The 19,993-nt window shown below is 48.0% G+C and overlaps 2 protein-coding genes across 2 annotated transcripts in view; both read left to right on the forward strand.

Moving 5' to 3' along the window:
• asb14a (ankyrin repeat and SOCS box containing 14a) overlaps positions 1–6,439 on the forward strand; it is a gene marked incomplete at its 5' end in the record, with an annotated part of 6,889 nt that extends 450 nt beyond the window's left edge. Inside the window, 9 exons of the mRNA XM_084460695.1 lie at positions 1–16; positions 277–408; positions 1,154–1,312; positions 1,550–1,822; positions 1,967–2,138; positions 2,981–3,266; positions 3,928–4,185; positions 4,822–4,975; positions 5,688–6,439. The exon at positions 1–16 is cut by the window's left edge and continues 37 nt beyond it. Of these exons, the coding sequence (XP_084316821.1) occupies positions 1–16; positions 277–408; positions 1,154–1,312; positions 1,550–1,822; positions 1,967–2,138; positions 2,981–3,266; positions 3,928–4,185; positions 4,822–4,975; positions 5,688–5,878 (1,641 nt within the window). The 3' untranslated portion in view covers positions 5,879–6,439. The remainder of the gene's footprint in view (positions 17–276; positions 409–1,153; positions 1,313–1,549; positions 1,823–1,966; positions 2,139–2,980; positions 3,267–3,927; positions 4,186–4,821; positions 4,976–5,687) is intronic.
• Positions 6,440–6,594: 155 nt separating this feature from the next.
• On the forward strand, positions 6,595–18,110 carry appl1 (adaptor protein, phosphotyrosine interaction, PH domain and leucine zipper containing 1). The gene is made up of 22 exons (XM_084460518.1): positions 6,595–6,732; positions 8,196–8,294; positions 8,666–8,725; positions 9,069–9,140; positions 9,634–9,721; positions 9,816–9,857; positions 10,056–10,114; positions 10,197–10,343; positions 10,712–10,794; positions 11,001–11,159; positions 11,343–11,531; positions 11,658–11,700; positions 11,812–11,868; positions 12,079–12,170; positions 12,772–12,954; positions 13,587–13,636; positions 14,126–14,300; positions 14,449–14,485; positions 14,683–14,844; positions 16,945–16,995; positions 17,648–17,737; positions 17,943–18,110. The coding sequence occupies exons 1-22, from the start codon at positions 6,679–6,681 to the stop codon at positions 18,093–18,095; spliced, it is 2,145 nt and encodes a 714-aa protein (XP_084316644.1). The 5' UTR covers positions 6,595–6,678; the 3' UTR covers positions 18,096–18,110.
• The last annotated feature ends 1,883 nt before the right edge of the window (positions 18,111–19,993 follow it).

The following is a 19,993-nucleotide window of genomic DNA, read 5'->3' on the forward strand; positions in this document are numbered from 1 at the left end:
TCTGCCATTAGGAACGGTGAGTGGAGGATATTATGGTCTGTCCTCAGTGTGGCTTTGTACATCACTAACCCTGAATCCCATCTCACCCCCTGACCCCCATATCACCCCCTGACCCCTACCCTGTCTGTCAATATGTATTCATTTGAAAGGATTGGAAAGGTATAAGCAAAATAGTGAAAATTCTACCCAGCCTATCATTGCTTAGCTAAATCTATCTGACCATCTAATGTATCTGTGTTGACACAGTTGTCTTCCCGTGTCCTTGTTTCTGGTCAGGTGACAAGGCGGCGCTCTGTGAGCTGTCGGTTTGCCAGAGCGCGTTCTCTGAGGTGGACAACAGAGGCTGGATCCCGCTGCACGAGGCCGCCATTCAGAAAAACCAAGCTATCCTAGAGATCACCTTTGCAGGTTTGTCACAATCTCTGTAGTAAGTAACCCGTATCTAACACTCAGGTGAGGTCACATACAATTAAAGGCGCAGTGTGCGGTTTGTGATTTTCTGTTAGACTAGATAGGTTATATTTTTGAAATATTTTGAAAAATGCAATCGACAAAATCCCCGGCCCTCCCTTCAGCCCCCCCCCCCCCCTCCAAAGCCAAATCCTCCAAAATGGTGGAAAACAAATGACACTCGCTAGGCAGGTGGGTACGTTGGTTGACAGGCAGGTAGGCCATCCAATCATTTCAAGTTGCCAACTCAAAATGATTGGATGCAGTCCTGCGAGTTGGATTTATGGATTTATTTCATTTTAGTGTAAGAGCATTTTATTTGCTGATTGTTATCGGGATATATTGCTCTTTGCTACTCTTGCACTTTGGCTTTAGCACTAGATTATGCTCTTAGTCACTTGTTTAGAAAGAAGACACACTTATGAGATCTGGTGAGTAGTAGTACACTGACTCCCTATGTTAAATAAAATTGTTGTAAGTCACTTTGGATAAAAGCACCTGCTAAATGACTGTAATGTGATAATGTAATGTAATAAGAATTGCAAAACATTTAACAAAAAGTGCTTCTGAGCCAAACCACATATTGCACCTTTAAGTCCTACAGACTAAATCCGGAAAGATGCTTTACCTGTTGACACATTAGCCTCCTAATTCATTCACCTCCAGAGAGGTGATAAAACATCAGACGCGGTGTCCCCCTCAGCCTCCAGTCAGAGTGCGAGGCACTGTCCCACCCTCCAGGGGAAGTCCGCCCTCTTCCTGGCGGTGGAGCAGGGCCTCCTGGAGAACGCTTCCTTCCTGCTGCAGAGCGGCTGCAGCCCAGACTGTCCCGACGAGGAAGAAGACTCTCCGCTGGTCATAGGTCAGCGTTCGACCTTCAGTCTACACAGTCTTCTATCCGTTTATAACAGCACTTTACAAGGTTTCATCCCAGGTGAAAAGATACCAATGTGTGGTTCTGCACATGGACAGTGATGACCAGTTTGCTAAAGAGTACAGCGATACTGCGGATAGCGGCCTTACATAGCCCATTCTATTATTCTAGCCACAGATCAGTAGATATAAGGTAGATATCCAAGGGCCTCATGATGCCAACTAGACCGTCCCAACATTCCTCCAACCTCAGCCATCAGAGACGACCGGCAGGACCTGGTCAAACTCCTGCTGTGCTTCGGCTGCCGTGTGAACCAGAAGGGAAACCACCAGCGGACCGGCCTCCACGAGGCCGCCCGCCTGGGCCGTCTGGGCGCCGTGGAGCTGCTTCTGCAGGCAGGGGCCGAGCTGGACCCCCGGAGCGCCTACGGCCTCACCCCTCTGGCTCTCGCTGCGCAGAACGGACACCTGGACGTCGTCCGAGCCCTGCTCCAGAAAGGTCTGTGATGATACACGGTACATGCTTTCGGAAATGTCATACGATTTAATCTCTGTTCAGGAATCACTGAACTGTATAGAACTCTGATTAATTAGCCTTTAGCCTAGTGTGCTAAAGCTAACTAGCTAATTTTTTCTCCACCAGGGGCCAACGTGGAATCTCAGGCGCAGGATTGTGCCTCCATCTTGTTTGAGGCGTCAGCGGCAGGAAACCCTGAGGTCATCGCCCTCCTGCTGGAGTACGGAGCCGACGCCAACGTACCCAAATACAGCGGGCATCTACCCATCCACCGAGTGGCTCACCGTGGGCATCTACAGTAGGTGGTAGTGTCAGAATGAGTGAGATGTTGCAATCGGGACCCCGAAGTCGTGGCTATGTCCATGAGGGTTTCGGGGTATAGCATGCTCCAGGCTCATGACCAACCCCCCCCAGAAGAGTTCAGAGGTCGCACCCTCACAGAGCCGGAAACAACAGTGTTTACAGAGAATGTGGGCATCGGGGTTCACCTTCTCACGGGGTTATTCTCAAATGTACCGCAGCTTAGCATGACTAGATGTTGCAAAGGTGTTTGACAGCCACAGCACGTTATAAGGGTCTTCATTGTTTACAATTGACTGTACCGTATGTGTGGTGTCCATTTCTCAACTCAAACTTTATTTATTTATAAAGCACGTTTAAAAAGACTAAAATCTACCAAAGTGCTGTACAGGTAAGTGAAAAATAAATTACAACAAAGACACAACCATACACGCAAACAAAACAATAGTTGTTTTTTTGTGTGTTGGGGATGGGTGTGGGGAAAAAGGAAAAAATGTGTAAAAATAGATGATTTTGTATTGTTACATGTTAAATGCAAAAATGGACACAAAGTATTCAAAAAAACAAATACAGCAAAACACACACACTAGTCTGGGAGTCATACTCAACTTGAACTGAAGGCCAGGGAGAAAAAGTGAGTCTTCAATAAAGATTTAAAACCATCTCTGTCTGTCTACTGTCCCGTACGTGTGGTGTCCATGTCTCTGTCTGTCTACTGTCCCGTACGTGTGGTGTCCATGTCTCTGTCTGTCTACTGTCCCGTACGTGTGGTGTCCATGTCTCTGTCTGTCTACTGTCCCGAACGTGTGGTGTCCATGTCTCTGTCTGTCGTCTCCACAGAGCTCTGCGTCTCCTGATCCCGGTCACCACCGCGGAGGCCGTGGACGACAGCGGGATGAGCCCGCTCCACTCGGCGGCGGCCGGGGGACACACGGACTGCCTGCGCGTCCTCCTAGACGCCGGGTTCGACCCCAACGACACGCTGCACCCCTGCGTGCGCCGCAACTACGACGACCAGCGCCAGTCTGCGCTGTTCTTCGCCGTGTCCAACGACGACGTGCCGTCGGTCAGACTGCTGCTGGAGGCCGGCGCCATGACCAACCTGGACCCGGTCAAGTGTCTCCAGGTGAGCGCAGGATGGGAGAGAGAGGGGACAGGTGAGGTTGGAGGGGACAGGTGAGGTTGGATAGGATAGAGAGGACAGGTGAGGTTGGAGGGAAGAGGGGACAGGTGAGGTTGGAGGGGAGACGGGACAGGTGAGGTTGGAGGGAGAGGGGACAGGTTGTAGGGGGAGGGGACAGGTGAGGGGAGGCGGTAGAGAGGACAGGTGAGGTTGGAGGGAGAGGGGACAGGTGAGGTTGGAGGGGAGAGAGGACATGTGAGGTTGGAGGGGGAGAGGGGACAGGTTGTAGGGGGAGGGGACAGGTGAGGGGAGGCGGTAGAGAGGACAGGTGAGGGGGGTGGTAGAGAGGACAGGTGAGGTTGGAGGGAGAGAGGACAGGTGAGCGGAGGAGGGGAGAGGGGGAACTTGAGAGGAGAGAGGTGTGGACAGGGAGGAGGAAGGAAAGTCAGAGGAACATAGCAGGTGAGAGATGGAGACTAGAGACAAGGGAGGAATGAGGAGAGGGGAACAGGACAGAAGAGAGACAGGGACAGTGGAGAGACAGGGGAGCCAAGAGGGAGGAGAGACGTGGGGACAGGTGAAGGGATGAGCGTGGGTGGATGTGGGGGTGTTTGTAACTGACAAGTACAATAATATTCAAATTTTCTGTCCTAACTGCCCACAGTTGGCCCTTCGTCTTGGTAACCATGAGCTGATCCACCTGCTGCTGAGGTACGGCGCCAACGTCAATTACTTCTGCCGGATCAACACCACGCACTTCCCCTCTGCGCTGCAGTACGCCCTGAAGGACGAGGTTGTCCTGCGCATGCTCTGTAACTATGGCTACGACGTCCAGCGCTGCTTCGACTGCGTCTACGGCGAGCGGTCCCACGTACCTGACAACTTCGAGGGCTGGACGGACACGGTCATCAAGGACACCATGGTAGCATTACAGTACATTACAGTCATTTAGCAGACGCTTTTATCCAAAGCGACTAACAATAATTGCATTTAACGTAGGAAAAGCCAATGTACTACTACTTGCCAGAACTCACAAGTGCATCTCCTTTCTAAAACAAGTGACTAAGAGCATAATATAGTGCTGAAGGCAAAGTGGAAGCTGCCTGCTAACGGAAATGTTACAGTGTTACAATTACCAGAGAGTGACTTGAAAATCTTAATTATAATTGGAAAACTTTGAGGTTATCTCAATTTAATTCTTTTGATTTCTCTAGAATTTGGCCCAAATTGGAGTAAAGTCTAACCTCACACACAGGATACAGAAAAGGCTAATTATTGTATTGAAATCTTTTTTATTGATTTCCCTAAAGCATCATTTCATGTAAATGATGCAAACATTTGGCACAAAACATGCTATCAGTGCATCATGTTCACCTGGCACAAAACATGCTATCACATTCTAAACATGCTATTTCAGACTTTTATTCAAGCTGCTTTACTCTGCACTCTAGTTAATTAATGGTTTGTTGGAGTGTTCATTGTTCTGAACCAGCAAAAGTGTGTCTGTAAATCTTCCATTACATAAATAAATCGATATTTTTGCTGTGTTTTTTTGCAGTTCTGTGAGGTGATCACAGTGTACTTTCTTAAGGAAATAGCTGGTCACATGGTGCGGACCATGCTGGACTATGTTGATCACGTCACCCTCTGCTCCAAGCTGAAGGCCGCCCTGATGGAACAGAAAGAGTGGCCGGAAATCTGCAAAGTTCAAGGTACATGGATGGGTTAATGAGGAAGAAGTACAGTCATTCGGTGTTATCATTTACTAAGGACAGTTCGGTTCTCTCTCTTCCTCTTGGTTTTATGGTTAAAATGAGAATTTTAGACCTACATTTTAGGGAGTTAACGCTGATACCGTTTTAGGTGTAGGTCCGTGTTTAACGGATGATGTAATGATGGGCCCCTGGGCACAGACACGTAAAGGGCCCCCCACCCATTTCATTTATCGCTTTTTTGAATTTGCCCAATGAGACGACATCCAAATCCAATTTGAAGATAACTAGAGAAATCTCACAATAAAAGCAGCTTTACCAGCTCAGTTTTGACTCGAGGGACCTGGTGGGGAGAACTTGCCTTTTGGATTTCTCAACTATGGGCCCAAAAAAAAAAGCCCCACAGTACTCAGCCCCTCTAAAGTACTACAGATAAACGCTCATTTAAAACTTATCATGATAGTTTCTTTCTTGTGACTTGTTATTGACATGAATGACTAATCCCTTTGACTATGCCACAAGAAAGGGCCCCCTGAGCTCTTGGGCCCCTGGGCCCGGTAGGCCCATTCGGTAATATATCTTTCGTCCGTGCTTATATGGGCGACGTTACCCCTGAAGAGACATTGAAGGAAGTATTCTATTCTCTTCTCAACTCCATCCTCTTTTTTCCTGCTCTCTCTCCTCCTCCTCTAATCTGTCTCGGCCCCCGCAGAGAACGCCCGCTGTCTGCAGCATCTCTGCCGTCTGAAGATCCGCAGCTGCATGGGGCGCCTCCGTCTGCGTGCGCCCGTCTTCATGAGCTTCCTGACGTTGCCAAACAGACTCAAGGATTACATCCTGTACCGAGAATACGACCTCTACGGCCAGAGCCAGGACACTAAAGTGCTTCCCCCCAAACGATAGATAAGATTGATAGTCGACTACCTTACATCATGCACTGCTTTTACTGTATGTGAGTCAGGCAGGCACCTGTTGCATACAATCATGTAGACTACAAATCACAACTCTCAGACAAGTCAATTTTTGCTGCTGTTTCTATCAATCCTTTAATTTGCTTGAATTTTTTTGTGTGAAATGAAAATATGTATCTGTTTGTTTTGTTTTTTTGCAGAAAAAGTATGCTGTTTAGTTTATTTGTATAAAATATGTTGCCCCAGTGTCTATGGGCTGTAATAAGTAGCCTTGAGAACCAATGGCTCTCGAGGCTATTGGCCCATAGGACAGTAGCCTATCTCCTGGTTCCTTACAGCTTGAACATGTACATCCAATCCAACCCAAGCAGGCGGAAGGACACTCTAGCCACAAAGCCACTGAGCTAGTTGGGCTAAAGAGTAAGATTTATTCAAGATGACAATGATTTCAGACCATCAGCCTCCACTGTTTTTTTATCAGGCAACTACAAATCTTAAGACGCCATTGTGGCTCACCTGCTTATTAAATTGTGGTTGAAGGGCGAAGCACACCCAGAGCCAAGATGTCTTTCATTGCATTGAATAAAGGAACGAATTAAATACGTGGGGGTTTTTTCTAGACCAATCACACTCGTCCTTAGGGGCGGAATATCCGCATGTGGGCGGAGCTGTTTTGGCTGTTGTGGATCCGTGTTAAAATCTTTGGGGAGTGAGCGGAGCTGATATTTTATTTCCTGATTAACTAACTGAATATCACCGTTTGTATCGACACGATTTGAAATAAGAACAGACATGCCTGGAATAGATAAACTACCGATAGAAGAGACACTGGAAGACAGTCCGCAGGTAATGCATTCCCCAGTAACTCAGCTAGCTGTCTTTGTACTGCCAGAGCTATCCAGCCTGCTAACGTCAACTAACGCGACACTTGAGCTGTCAAAGGGTCAAAAAGGGACACATTTCGAGCATCATATAGGTCCGACTTTCAATAATGACACTTGTGTATCATTACCGACGGTGTTTGCAACTGTTACAACTATGTAACAAGCTAAAGAATGATTTGTAGTGAGACAGACGTTCACATCACACCCTTTTGTGATGGGTCCCACTCCACCGAGTCCCTTACCCACTGAGCAAAGACACGTCTAAAAGACGTCTTTTAAACGTCTTTTTTGTCTTTTTCGGACCTCCAAAGACATCCAATTAGGAGCCAGAATGAAAGTTTTTTTAGACGTTCAGATATTGGACCCGTTTTGCACGTCCACAGACGTCTTAGAGGGGTCCAAGCCAGACGTGTGAATATTGAGGGGTCCAGCAGACGAACACACGGGGTTCTGGACCGACGGACGTTATTAAGACGTGATCTGAACGTCTCCCTGACGTTGTGTGTTTGCTGGGTATCTAGGCAGTGCAGGCCGGACTACAGAGCTGTCCAGCCTCTGGATCCAAAACATTTTACTGGCATGTCCGGTTTAGATCCCGTATTTGCATAACCAAATGTACATTTCTCAGTGTACACTTCCTGCCTGCCATATAAAACGTTAGTTGGGTAACACTCTAGCTTTACCAGAAGAATGTCTGAGGAAGTGCCCTGCTACTGTTCATCTCTGGTGTCATGATGATCTATAATAGGATATAATAACAAATAAAGATTTATGGAAGAGGAAATCCATGCTTAGTTAGTCTTAATACTTTCAAACAAATCATTTATGTCTATTCTGACTGCTGTAGTATGTGAAATGTGTCCTACCCAGTGCTTAATTTGGACCTGAACTCAGACTGAAATGGGTGCCAAACCAATAATTTTGAGCTGATAATGTGTAACGAGGCACAGCGGCTCAAGCAGTAGATCATTTGACAGTCAGCCCCTGCCCGATCTTTGTTATGTTATGTTATGTTATGTTCTGTTATGTTATGTTATGTTATGTTATGTTATGTTATTTTTATTTATAATGCGCCCCCCAACCAACTGTTACATCAGCCCGGGGCGCAGCCCAGGTACAAAGGGAGACAAACAAAAACAAAGGACTGCAAATGAACAGATTAACAAGAAACGCCAGGAATTGGAGAGTGGCTGGCTGCTGTCGGGCGTAGCGCCGCCATCATGCTTCCTAACAAAGCGCTTCACAATACAAATAACAGATAAAAAGGAAGAAAGCGACATACAAAATGCAATACGACAATTACGACATACAAAATACAGTACAAGGCAGTTACAATGAGAGGGAAAGAGGGGGGGGGTGTGCGTGTTTGTGTGTGGATCTTTGATCCATTCACATTCACAATCGTGTCCGTCTGTCTGTCTGTAGACACGCTCTCTGCTGGGTGTCTTTGAGGAGGATGCCAGCGCCATATCCAACTACTCCCAACAGCTCTTCCAGGCCATGCAGAGGATCTACGATGCCCAGGTGAGAAGGGTTCGGTCGGTACCGTAGCAGCACTACTACTAGTCAGAGAAATAACCTCTGTCTGAATGTCTGAGTAAGAGATAGGCGGACACACACACACACACACACACACACACACACACATACAGGAATGCATGTTTCATCCTGCAATGTAAAGTAACAGATTGCTATTCTTGTACTTTGCCTTCAGCACTAGATCATGCTCTTAGTCACTTGTTTTAGAAAGAAGAATCACTTGTGAGTTCTGGCGATAAGTAGTACTTATCTTCTCCTACGTTAAATGCAATTATTGTTAGTCGCTTTGGATAAAAGTGTCTGCTAAATGACTAATGTAATGTACAGTAGACACAGCTGACATCCTTCTGTTTCAGAATGAGCTGAGCGCTTCCACCCATCTGACCTCCAAGCTCCTGAAGGAGTATGAGAAACAGGTATCTACGGTTACGACTTCACTCAGACAATCGCCGCTCCCATGGGTGTAACTCACACGGGTATTCAACCGGACTGGCTCATTATGTTATCTGTGTCAGGATGAAATATTTGGACTTGGTGAAACATAACACCAAACCACTGTCACTGACAATCCTGTCTTTGTAACGGAGATGAGAATAAAAGGACACAAAGATTAAAGAATGTATCCTTAAAGCTTCATCTATGCTTCGATCCCTGAAGGGAACGCCCCCGGATGGATTCATATTAACCAAATGTGAAAAGTTGTATTACTATGAAACAAAAATTCAGCTTTGGACCTGATTTTTTCACCCGTCTTTGCAGCGCTTCCCCCTAGGGGGCGACGATGAGGTCATGAGCTCGACTCTGCAGCAGTTTGCCAAAGTCATAGACGAGGTGAGAAAGAACCCAGCTTGGCTGCTCTGAAACTCATCCGCCTGCCACACTCATATCAAAAACCACCCTCCATCACTCCTTTCCTCCCACCCTTCCTCCCTTCCTTCCTTCCTTACTTCCTTCCTTCCCTCTCTCTCTTCCCTCTCTCCTTCCTTCTCTCTCTCTCTTCCCTCTCTCCTTCCTTCCCTTCCTCCTTCCCTCCTCTCTCTCCTTCCCTCTCTCTCCCTTTCTCTTCCCTCTATCTCCTTCCCTTCCCTCTCTCCTTCCCTCTCTCTCTCCTTCCTTTCCTCTCCTCTCTCTTCCCTCTCTCGCTCCCCTCTCTCTCTTCCCCTCTCTCTTCCCCTCTCTCTTTCCCTCTCTCTCTTCCCTCTCTCTCTTCCCCTCTCTCTTCCCCTCTCTCTTTCCCTCTCTCTCTTCCCTCTCTCTCTTTCCCTCTCTCTCTCCCCTCTCTCTCTCTCCCCTCTCTCTCTCCCCCCCTCTCTCTCTCCTGCAGCTCAGCTCCTGTCACGCGGTCCTCTCCACGCAGCTGGCAGACGCCATGATGTTTCCCATCACCCAGTTTAAGGAGAGGGAACTGAAAGGTAAGAGCGCCCGGCACCACGTCGATCCCCGCTAGACGAGAGAGAGACCTCTCCCCAGCCGTGACCTGACCTGCGACCTCTGTGTTTCCCACAGAGATACTCACACTCAAGGAGGTGTTCCAGATAGCCAGCGACGGTGAGTGAGAAACGACACAGTTCGCCCCGCAAAGGGACCCCCGCTTGTGCATGAATGACAGCTGCGAGAACAGGTTTCTGTGTTTCTAGTGAACGCATGGGGTACGTGACACACACACTACGAACGCTCTCAAAGCACGAGGAACGACCACACTTTCAGACAGCATCGATAGTCTGTCTTCTCTTTGTTTTGCGTCAGATCACGACATGGCCATCACCAGATACAGCCGCCTGTCTAAGAGGAGGGAGAACGAGAGGGTAAGAGAGTTCTCAACCTAGGAGACGGACGGGGGGGGGGGGGGGCTTGCATGCTAACCGTAACGAGCGCGTGGTCCCGCAGGTGAAGAGCGAGGTGATGGAGGACGTCTACACGTCGAGGAAGAAGCAGCACCAGACCATGATGCACTACTTCATGGCGCTGAACACGCTGCAGTACAAGAAGAAGATGGCCCTGCTGGAGCCGCTGCTGGGATACATGCAGGCCCAGGTGGGAGGAGCCTAGCCCAGCCCCGCCCACGGGCCCGACACACCCAGCACGCAATGCACCGAGTCTAAACCCACACCTGTATGCTCTCTCTCTCTCCCTCTCTCTCTCTCTCTCTCTCTCTCTCTCCCTCTCTCTCTCTCTCTCCCTCCCTCCCTCCCTCTCCCTCCCTCTCTCTCTCTCTGTCTCCCTCCCTCTCTCTCTCTCTCTCCCTCCCTCTCTCCCTCTCTCTCCCTCCCTCTCTCTCTCTCTCTCTCTCTCTCTCGTTCACCTTCTCTCTCTCTTTCATTCACCTTCTCTCTCTCTCTTCCTCTCTCTCTTTCTTTCTCTCTTCCTCTCTCTCTAATTCTCTCTCTCTCTCTCTCTCTCAGATCAGTTTCTTCAAGCTGGGCTCAGAGAACCTGACTCAGCAGTGGGAGGACTTCCTGGGCACCATAGGAACCAGCGTTCAGAAGTACGACCACGCCGACCCCTGACCTCTAGCGTGACATCATGCTCCTTTCACACACATAACTCCTCCCTCTGTTACGTTGTTGCTTGGCCCTGGGTTCTCTGAATAGAGCTACTATTTGGGGATGCAAAAATATATTCATATTAATGTGTGTGTGCGTATATATGTGTGAACTGTGTGTGTGTGTGTGTGTGCGTGCGCGTGTCCAGTGTGCGTAGGGAGATGGACAGCGAGGTGGACGTGATGCAGCAGACCATCCAGGACATGGAACAGGCCAGCGATCCGCTCTACATGCCTGACCCGGATCCGGACCGCATCCCGGTCAACCGCAACCTCACCCGCAAGGCCGGCTACCTCAACACGCGCAAGTGAGACGCCGCACGCCGGCCCCGGCGTTGACACGACGCTGTGTTCAGTACCGCAAAACTAACGACCCGTCCGCTCACTGAAGTTTGTTTTCAGCTGTTGTTGTGGCTGCCGTCGCTGGGCTAGTCTGCTTCGTAGATTTTTACAAATATTTGTTTCGCTAACTTCTCTGTGTCCCGTCCCAGTAAAACAGGCCTGGTGTCGTCGAGCTGGGACCGGCAGTACTTCTTCACCCAGGGGGGGAACCTGATGGGCCAGTCCCGGGGGGCCGTGGCCGGGGGGCTGGTCATGGACATCGATAACTGCTCCGTCATGGCCGTCGACTGCGAGGACAGACGCTTCTGCTTCCAGATCACTTCCTTCGACGGCAAGAAGTAAACGAGAAGATTTTTTTTTCTTCTAAATGAATTCGCATGAATTTAGTATTTCGATAATCCGGTGGAGATTAAAAATGTCAGTGGACAGACCAGTTGATCTGACGTGGTGTGCTTTGCCGTCAGGGTGTCCACCTTGCAGGCGGAGAGCAGGAAGGACTGTGAAGAGGTAGGAGAACTTCGAAAAGTTCGACAAATGTCGAACAAACTCTACTCTACTCTAAATGTGTAAAAACCCCCACCAAGACATTCAATTCACGATAACATCCTTCCATTCCAGTGGATCGCGACAATCAACAACATATCCAAGAGGATCTATCTCAGTGAAAACCCGGAGGTGAGGGTCCGTGTCTGCTCAAGCCCCTCCCCCTCAGTGGGTATTCTCGTCCCGTCCAATATGGAGGGGACTGTGTTTGTATCAACATCTAATTATCGCCCGCTCTGCGTCAGACACATGGTGTGAAGTTCTCACAGACTGGTGCTAGATTAACGCAGTGGGGCGTACGTTTTTCCTCCGTGCTGAAAATACATCTCCCCTCGCCGGCAGGAAATCGCCGCCAGGGTCAACCAATCGGCTCTGGAGGCTGTGACGCCATCGCCCTCCTTCCAGCAGAGACATGAGAGCATGCGGCCGAGCACGTGGGTGTCTCCTTTTCCTGTCTCTCTCTCTCTCCTTGTCCTCTCTCTCTCCTCATCTCTCTCTCTCTCTCTCTCTCATTCTATTCCATCTATTTCCCTCATATCAATAAGCTTTATTGGCATGAATGTCAGGTGAACAGTATCGCCAAAGCGTCACGAATACAATTCAGTAATAACACAAGAAAACAAATTAAGTATACAATTAATGAAGTATACTAACAGATAGAAAAATAGGTAATAAAATGGGTCAGTAAAGAGACAATTGACAAAAAAAAAAAAAAAAAATCGGATGTAAAATAAATAAATACATAAATTAACTTTTAAATGAACTTCCAAATAAATGAGATCAATAAGATCTCTCTCTATATATCTCCCCCTCTCTCTCTCTCTCTCTCTCTCCCTCCCTCCCTCCCTCCCTCCCTCCCTCCCTCCCTCCCTCCCTCCCCCTCTCCCTCCCCCTCTCCCTCCCTCCCTCCCTCTCTCCCTCCCTCCCTCCCTCCCCCTCTCCCTCCCCCTCTCCCTCCCTCCCTCTCCCTCCCTCCCCCTCCCTCTCTCCCTCTCTCCCTCCCTCCCTCTCTCCCTCCCTCCCTCCCTCCTGCAGACAGGGGCGTGTGCGCGTGGCCCGGACCAGCAGCGTGAGCTCGGGGGGCTCGGAGTCCCCCGCCCTCTCCTCCCTCACCCTGGACGCCCTGGTGGCTCCGGACACGCCCATCCAGTTCGACATCATCTCGCCGGTCAGCGACGAGAACGCCGGCCAGGCCAAGAGCACTGGCCAGGGAGGCAGGTCTGTGGCAGGACACACACACACACACACACACTCACACACTAGGGCTGTCAAAAAAAAAATTAAGTTCGAAATAAATTGGAATATCTATTTTTAAAAGAAGTTTGAACCTAAATTTGAGAGTTTGAATTTTTTGTAATATTGTAATATTAATAAATAATATTATTTATCAAAAATGATGCAGCAATTTACATTCATAACAGAACATTTATAGGCTACAATTTATTTACGGGCAGTAATCCAATAATCCAGACCCAGCACCTTATCGAAAGATGAAAGTTAACACCTCAGCGAGGGGTAACAGTGTTCACAGTACAATATTACAGTCAAGGGTTATTTTATTAGGCTATTATATTCATGAAAAATCTTTAAAAAAACAACAACATATCGTTCGAACTCTACTAAATTAATTTGAATATATTCAAACTCAATTTCATGGCACTTTTGACAGCCCTAACACACACACACACACACATCCAAAGACCACCACACAAAATAATGTCTCGTGCCAACTGTCTCTGGGAAGATGCCTGGGATGAGTTCAGTGTGATATGTGATAGCTCTCCCTGCTGGACACCTTCTGATTGTCTCGATGTCCTCTCTCCTCTCTCGTTCTCCATTGTTGAAAGAAGGACCAATCCCTTTGGAGAGTCAGGGGACACACCTTCTGAGGAGACTGAAGGTATGGGGACTACTATCATTGTGCTGTGTGTGTGTGTGTGTGTGTGTGTGTCTGTGTGTGTGTGTGTACATGTAGGCCTTGTGTATACTTTATTTGTGTTGTGCCCTTTGCTGGGTTTATGCTTAAAGGGGGAGTGTGCTATTTTCAAGGGATTAAAATAGCACACTACCTCTAACTATTTCACATGTCTGTGTCTGAGGAAGTTTTCGATGTCTCACTCCCTTTCCTACTTCCTCCCTCTCTCTCTCTCTCTCTCTCCCTCCCTCTCTCTCTCTCTCTCTCTCTCCCTCCCTCCCTCTCTCTCCCTCTCTCTCTCCCTCCCTCTCCCTCTCTCTCCCTCCCTCCCTCTCCCTCTCTCTCCCTCCCTCCCTCTCCCTCTCTCTCTCCCCCTCCCTCCCTCTCCCTCCCTCCCTCCCTCCCTCCCTCCCTCCCTCCCTCCCTCCCTCTCTCTACCTCCCTCCCTCCCTCCCTCTCTCTCTCTCTCTCCAGACTCCATCCTTCACCAGCTGTTCATCGTGCGTTTCCTGGGCTCCATGGAGGTGAAGGTGACGGACAGTTCGGACGTCATCTACGAGACCATGCGTCAGATCCTGGCCGCCAGGGCCATTCACAACATCTTCAGGATGACCGAGTCACACCTGCTCGTCACCTGCGACTGCCTCAAGTGAGATACGCGTGTGTGTGTGTGTGCGTGAGTCAGAGAGCGTGTATGTGTCAGCGGTGTTGTGTTTGTGTGTGTGTGTGTGTGTGTGTGTTTCCTGTCCGTATTCCTCCTGACCGCTGCTGTGTCCTCGTTCTGCTCCGGTCCGCAGGCTCATCGACCCTCAGACGCAGGTTACGCGGCTCAGGGTAGGTCTCCCTCCCTTCAAGTCAAATCAAACTTTATTCATGTAACACATTTCACACACAGAGGCAACGCACTGCGCTTCCCAGAAAAGCGGGGACCTGTTAACCCCTCTCTCTCTCTCTCTCTCCCTCTCTCTCTCTCTCTCTCTCTCTCTCCCACCTCCTCTCCTCGTCTCCCTCCTTCTCTCCTGCTTCTCTAGTTCCCTCTGTCCAGCGTGGTTCTGTCCACGTCTCACCAGGAGAACAAGCGTCTGTTTGGTTTCGTGCTGCAGATGGCGGGAGGGGGCGGGGCCGGGGGCGGGGCCGGCGGCAGACCGGTGACCGTCTGCTACATATTCGAGTCCAACAACGACGGAGAGAAGGTGAGACGCCTGACGCTTAAGACGCCGGAGCAAGGAGCGTGCACTAATAACCCAGTACATCTAAACATGTGACACATCTAGTACATCTAAACATGCTACACATCTAGTACATCTAAACATGCTACACATCTAGTACATATAGACATGCGACACATCTAGTACATCTAAACATGCGACACATCTAGTACATCTAAACATGCGACACATCTAGTACATCTAAACATGCTACACATCTAGTACATCTAAACATGCTACACATCTAGTACATCTAAACATGCGACACATCTAGTACATCTAAACATGCGACACATCTAGTACATCTAAACATGCGACACATCTAGTACATCTAAACATGTTACACATCTAGTACATCTAAACATGCTACACATCTAGTACATCTAAACATGCGACACATCTAGTACATCTAAACATGCTACACATCTAGTACATCTAAACATGCGACACATCTAGTACATCTAAACATGCGACACATCTAGTACATCTAAACATGTTACACATCTAGTACATCTAAACATGTTACACATCTAGTACATCTAAACATGTTACACATCTAGTACATCTAAACATGTTACACATCTAGTACATCTAAACATGCTACACATCTAGTACATCTAAACGTGACACATCTAGTACATCTAAACATGCTACACATCTAGTACATATAAACATGCGACACATCTAGTACGTCTAAACATGTTACACATCTAGTACATATAAACATGCTACACATCTAGTACATCTAAACATGTGACACATCTAGTACATCTAAACATGCTGCACATCTAGTACATCTAAACATGCTACACATCTAGTACATCTAAACATGTTACACATCTAGTACATCTAAACATGCGACACATCTAGTACATCTAAACATGCGACACATCTAGTACATCTAAACATGCTACACATCTAGTACATCTAAACATGTGACACATCTAGTACATCTAAACATGCTACACATCTAGTACATCTAAACATGTGACACATCTAGTACATCTAAACATGCGACACATCTAGTACATCTAAACATGTGACACATCTAGTACATTAAACATGCTACACATCTAGTACATCTAAACATGTGACACATCTAGTACAACTAAACATGCGACACATCTAGTACATCTAAACATGCGACACATCTAGTGCATCTAAACATGCTACACATCTAGTACATCTAAACATGTGACACATCTAGTACATCTAAACATGCGACACATCTAGTACATCTAAACATGTGACACATCTAGTACATCTAAACATGTGACACATCTAGTACATCTAAACATGTGACACATCTAGTACATCTAAACATGTGACACATCTAGTACATCTAAACATGCGACACATCTAGTACATCTAAACATGTGACACATCTAGTACATCTAAACATGTGACACATCTAGTACATCTAAACATGCGACACATCTAGTACATCTAAACATGCGACACATCTAGTACATCTAAACATGCGACACATCTAGTACATATAAACATGCTACACATCTAGTACATCTAAACATGCTGCACATCTAGTACATCTAAACATGCTGCACATCTAGTACATCTAAACATGCGACACATCTAGTACATCTAAACATGCGACACATCTAGTACATCTAAACATGCTACACATCTAGTACATCTAAACATGCGACACATCTAGTACATCTAAACATGCGACACATCTAGTACATCTAAACATGCTACACATCTAGTACATCTAAACATGCGACACATCTAGTACAACATGAGCATCACAAGTCTTGATCTCTTGAATTATCCTTGATGAGTTAAACATTGGTACATGCGCTTCAAATTCAATCAATCAATCAACCAATCAACCAATCAACCAATCAATCAATCAATCAATCCTGTTGCTGTGTGTGTTACCGAGATGGTTGGGTTGTTGGGAACCCTGTCTGAATCCTGATGTTTCCTCAACCTAACGTTGAGGACTCCGCTGGCGTGCGCTGGTGCGGCGTGCGCCGGTGTTTGAGGTTAGGCTGTCGTGGGCGAGGCCCAGGGTGTCAGTGTGGAGTGCAAGTGAACGAGCCGCTGTGGTTTGTCTTACAGATCTGTGACAGCGTGGGTTTGGCCAAGCAGATCGCCTTTCACTCCGAGATGGTAAGAGACGACGGGACTCGCCGCTCAGCGAGAGTGGCGGGTTTCATCTGTTGAAATATGACACGTGCGCTGAGGAAATATACATACGAAGCTGTGTGATGATGTGTGGGGCGAGTTGTTCCCTGGTTGACTGGGGCTGTGGGGTTCTGTGTGGGGTGAGTTGTCCCGGCTGACTGGGTCTGTGTGGGGTGAGTTGTCCCGGCTGACTGGGTCTGTGTGGGGTGAGTTGTCCCAGCTGACTGGGTCTGTGTGGGGTGAGTTGTCCCGGCTGACTGGGGCTGTGTGGGGTGAGTTGTCCCGGCTGACTGGGTCTGTGGAGGTCTGTGTGGGGTGAGTTGTCCCGGCTGACTGGGGCTGTGTGGGGTGAGTTGTCCCGGCTGACTGGGTCTGTGTGGGGTGAGTTGTCCCGGCTGACTGGGTCTGTGTGGGGTGAGTTGTCCCGGGCTGACTGGGTCTGTGTGGGGTGAGTTGTCCCGGCTGACTGGGTCTGTGTGGGGTGAGTTGCCCCGGCTGATTGGGTCTGTGTGGGGTGAGTTGTCTCAGCTGACTGGGTCTGTGGAGTTCTGTGTGGGGTGAGTTGTCCCGGCTGACTGGGTCTGTGTGGGGTAAGTTGTCCCGGGCTGACTGGGCCGGTTCTGTTTCTGTGGAGCAGGACCGCAAGGCCGAGGAGAAGAAGAAGGAGCACGTCAAGGCCAAGGAGAAACAGCAGGAGGAGCTGAGCAAGCAGAAACAGATAGAAAAGGTAGAGGACCGCCCACTCGGAGTTCAAGCTCGTGTTTTCTCCCTCAGAACACTCTCTGAGGGTCTCTGGTCGGGGCTGGCAACTTAAGAAGCGCTTCGCCTCGGTCTCTCTTCCGCTCCGGTGCTACTGCTGCCACATACACACACACACACACACACACACACACGCACACACACACGCTGACCTGTGAATTGACCTCCCACAGGACCTGGAGGAGCAGAGTCGTTTGATAGCCGCCTCCAGTCGCCCCGGCAACCCACCTGCCGCTGACGGACAGTTCCTGGTCCTCAGCAACAGCCAATCAGAGGACAGCGACGCAGGGGAGGAGGGTCGAAAGAAGGGGGAGTCTGAGGCCTAACAGTGAGAGGGAGGGATTGGCTCGCAGCCTTTCCAGACCCCGCCCCTTTTCCTCTCCACTTCCCACCCCTCGGCCCCGCCTCTGTGATGTCACCCGGCCGTCCTCTGCGGCCCCTGCATATGAAGTAGTTGAGGCGTCTTTCACATTGAAAAAAAGGAGGGAAAATTGAAAGCGCCGCCAACGAAACGACGAGGCGAAATAACGTGTAAACATTATTAAGAAACTTCCCATGGATTTTTCTTTGACTTAACTGTGTAAAAATCCTGTGTTTTATACTGGCTGATCAGATGGAGATATGCTTTTAAGTTACTGTTTATTTCAATTTCTAAATCAGTGCTGGTCTGCATACGGCTCCATAGAGTACTAAATTAGAGATATGCAGTGTATTAACCTTGGCAGGGGAAGAAATTGCACATGTTCATAACGGATGTATAGAGGACTAGTATTGTTTGTGTAACAGTATACCTGTACGTTTGACTACATGTCAGCCCGTCAGGTAAAACAGCCTTGCATGTGCTTCAGCCCTGTGGTGAAGTCCCCCATGGGAGCAGATGCAGGTCCACCTCCTTAAAAAAAACAACCTTAACCATAATAACAGGGAAACCTCAAACCTGACCCTTCCTAGACCAACCTGGCAACCTCTACCTACTCCAGTGCTTTAATGAAAGTACAACGTTTCACCTTTTATAAGGGTCACCAACCAACTGCCACCTGCAAATGTGTCATTGTGGGGAGCCCTTCTTTTCATGTCAACATTATTTTGGGGTGTGTTCATGTCGGAAGTGTTTTCAACTTATCTTTGAATCACAACCTTGAAGTTTTGATCTGGTCTCTCTAGAGTAAATGTATAGTCCTGGATAGTGAATGTATAAACCTGGATCAAGTAGCAGCCTCAATGGAGAGTTTCTGCTGTGTAAGGCGTTTATTCCAGGACTTGGCCAGAGATGGCTTTGCTACTAGCGGCACATAATGAGGAGGGCACCAGGTCACATGATCACAATAACCGGAAACTTCAGTCAACGCAATATTAACACCTGATTTCATTCTGCTCTGTAACTGTATCCAACAAAGCACAAAGTGGTAATCCAAAGTGCTATATCATAGCATCGATTCAAGTGTAACTGATCCGATTGGAGTTGTGTGTGTTTTAATGTGCACTTATTCATAAGGCTGTGGAACATTCTGTTGTTCTCAGACCCTTCCAGTGAAAGAGCTGTGTGTGTTTGCAGCGGGGCGTTCTGTGCAGTTCGATTGACCCGGTGCTTGGATTGTCCTACCGCACATCTCACACAGCACACAGTGGGCTGCATTATTGTGAAAGAACACAATATCAACACAGTGAAAATTATGTTTCAAGTATAAATGATCCCAAAAGTTTTTGTTTTTATTTTTCATTTTTTTTATTTATTTGCATTCTTTTTTTTTTTTTACAAAGGTGTAGTAAGATTAAAATAAAATAATGTGTGACTCAAATGTTGATAGGGAGCTGCACTTTATGTATGCAGGTGGAGGGACATTATCATGTTTACTGTAAATACATAATTGATTCTTGTTGCAGTGTCATAATAAAAGCTTTTTAACGACAAATGGACATTAATTCAAACGTGTCGACATTTTATTTGTGATGGCGTTGTTTCAGAGCGGCGCGAGCGCCCCGGATCTGACTCCATCCTTGGGAATTGGATAAATAAACAAGCGCGCGCTGTTAGTTTAAAGCTGTCGTTAAGTGACGACTAATCTCGTGAATAGGTCGACTAATCTCGTGAATAGGTCGACTAATCTCGCGTGAATAGGTCGATCCGAGAGGAACAGTTCTTCTACACAGGGATTTCCACCCACATGTCAACCCGCCGCTGAGGCTTCAGCTGACGGCTTTTGTTTTCCCCTGTTACGATTTA

The sequence above is a fragment of the Borostomias antarcticus genome (assembly GCF_949987555.1).
Source record: "Borostomias antarcticus genome assembly, chromosome: 33".
NCBI lineage: Eukaryota > Metazoa > Chordata > Actinopteri > Stomiiformes > Stomiidae > Borostomias > Borostomias antarcticus.

Coding starts and splice junctions, on each gene's coding strand:
- appl1 (XM_084460518.1), top strand. CDS start 6,679: ATGCCTGGAATAGATAAACTACCGATAGAAGAGACACTGGAAGACAGT. Junction 8,295..8,665: donor AGAGGATCTACGATGCCCAG/GTGAGAAGGGTT, acceptor CTTCTGTTTCAG/AATGAGCTGAGCGCTTCCAC. Junction 10,115..10,196: donor AGAGGAGGGAGAACGAGAGG/GTAAGAGAGTTC, acceptor GTGGTCCCGCAG/GTGAAGAGCGAGGTGATGGA.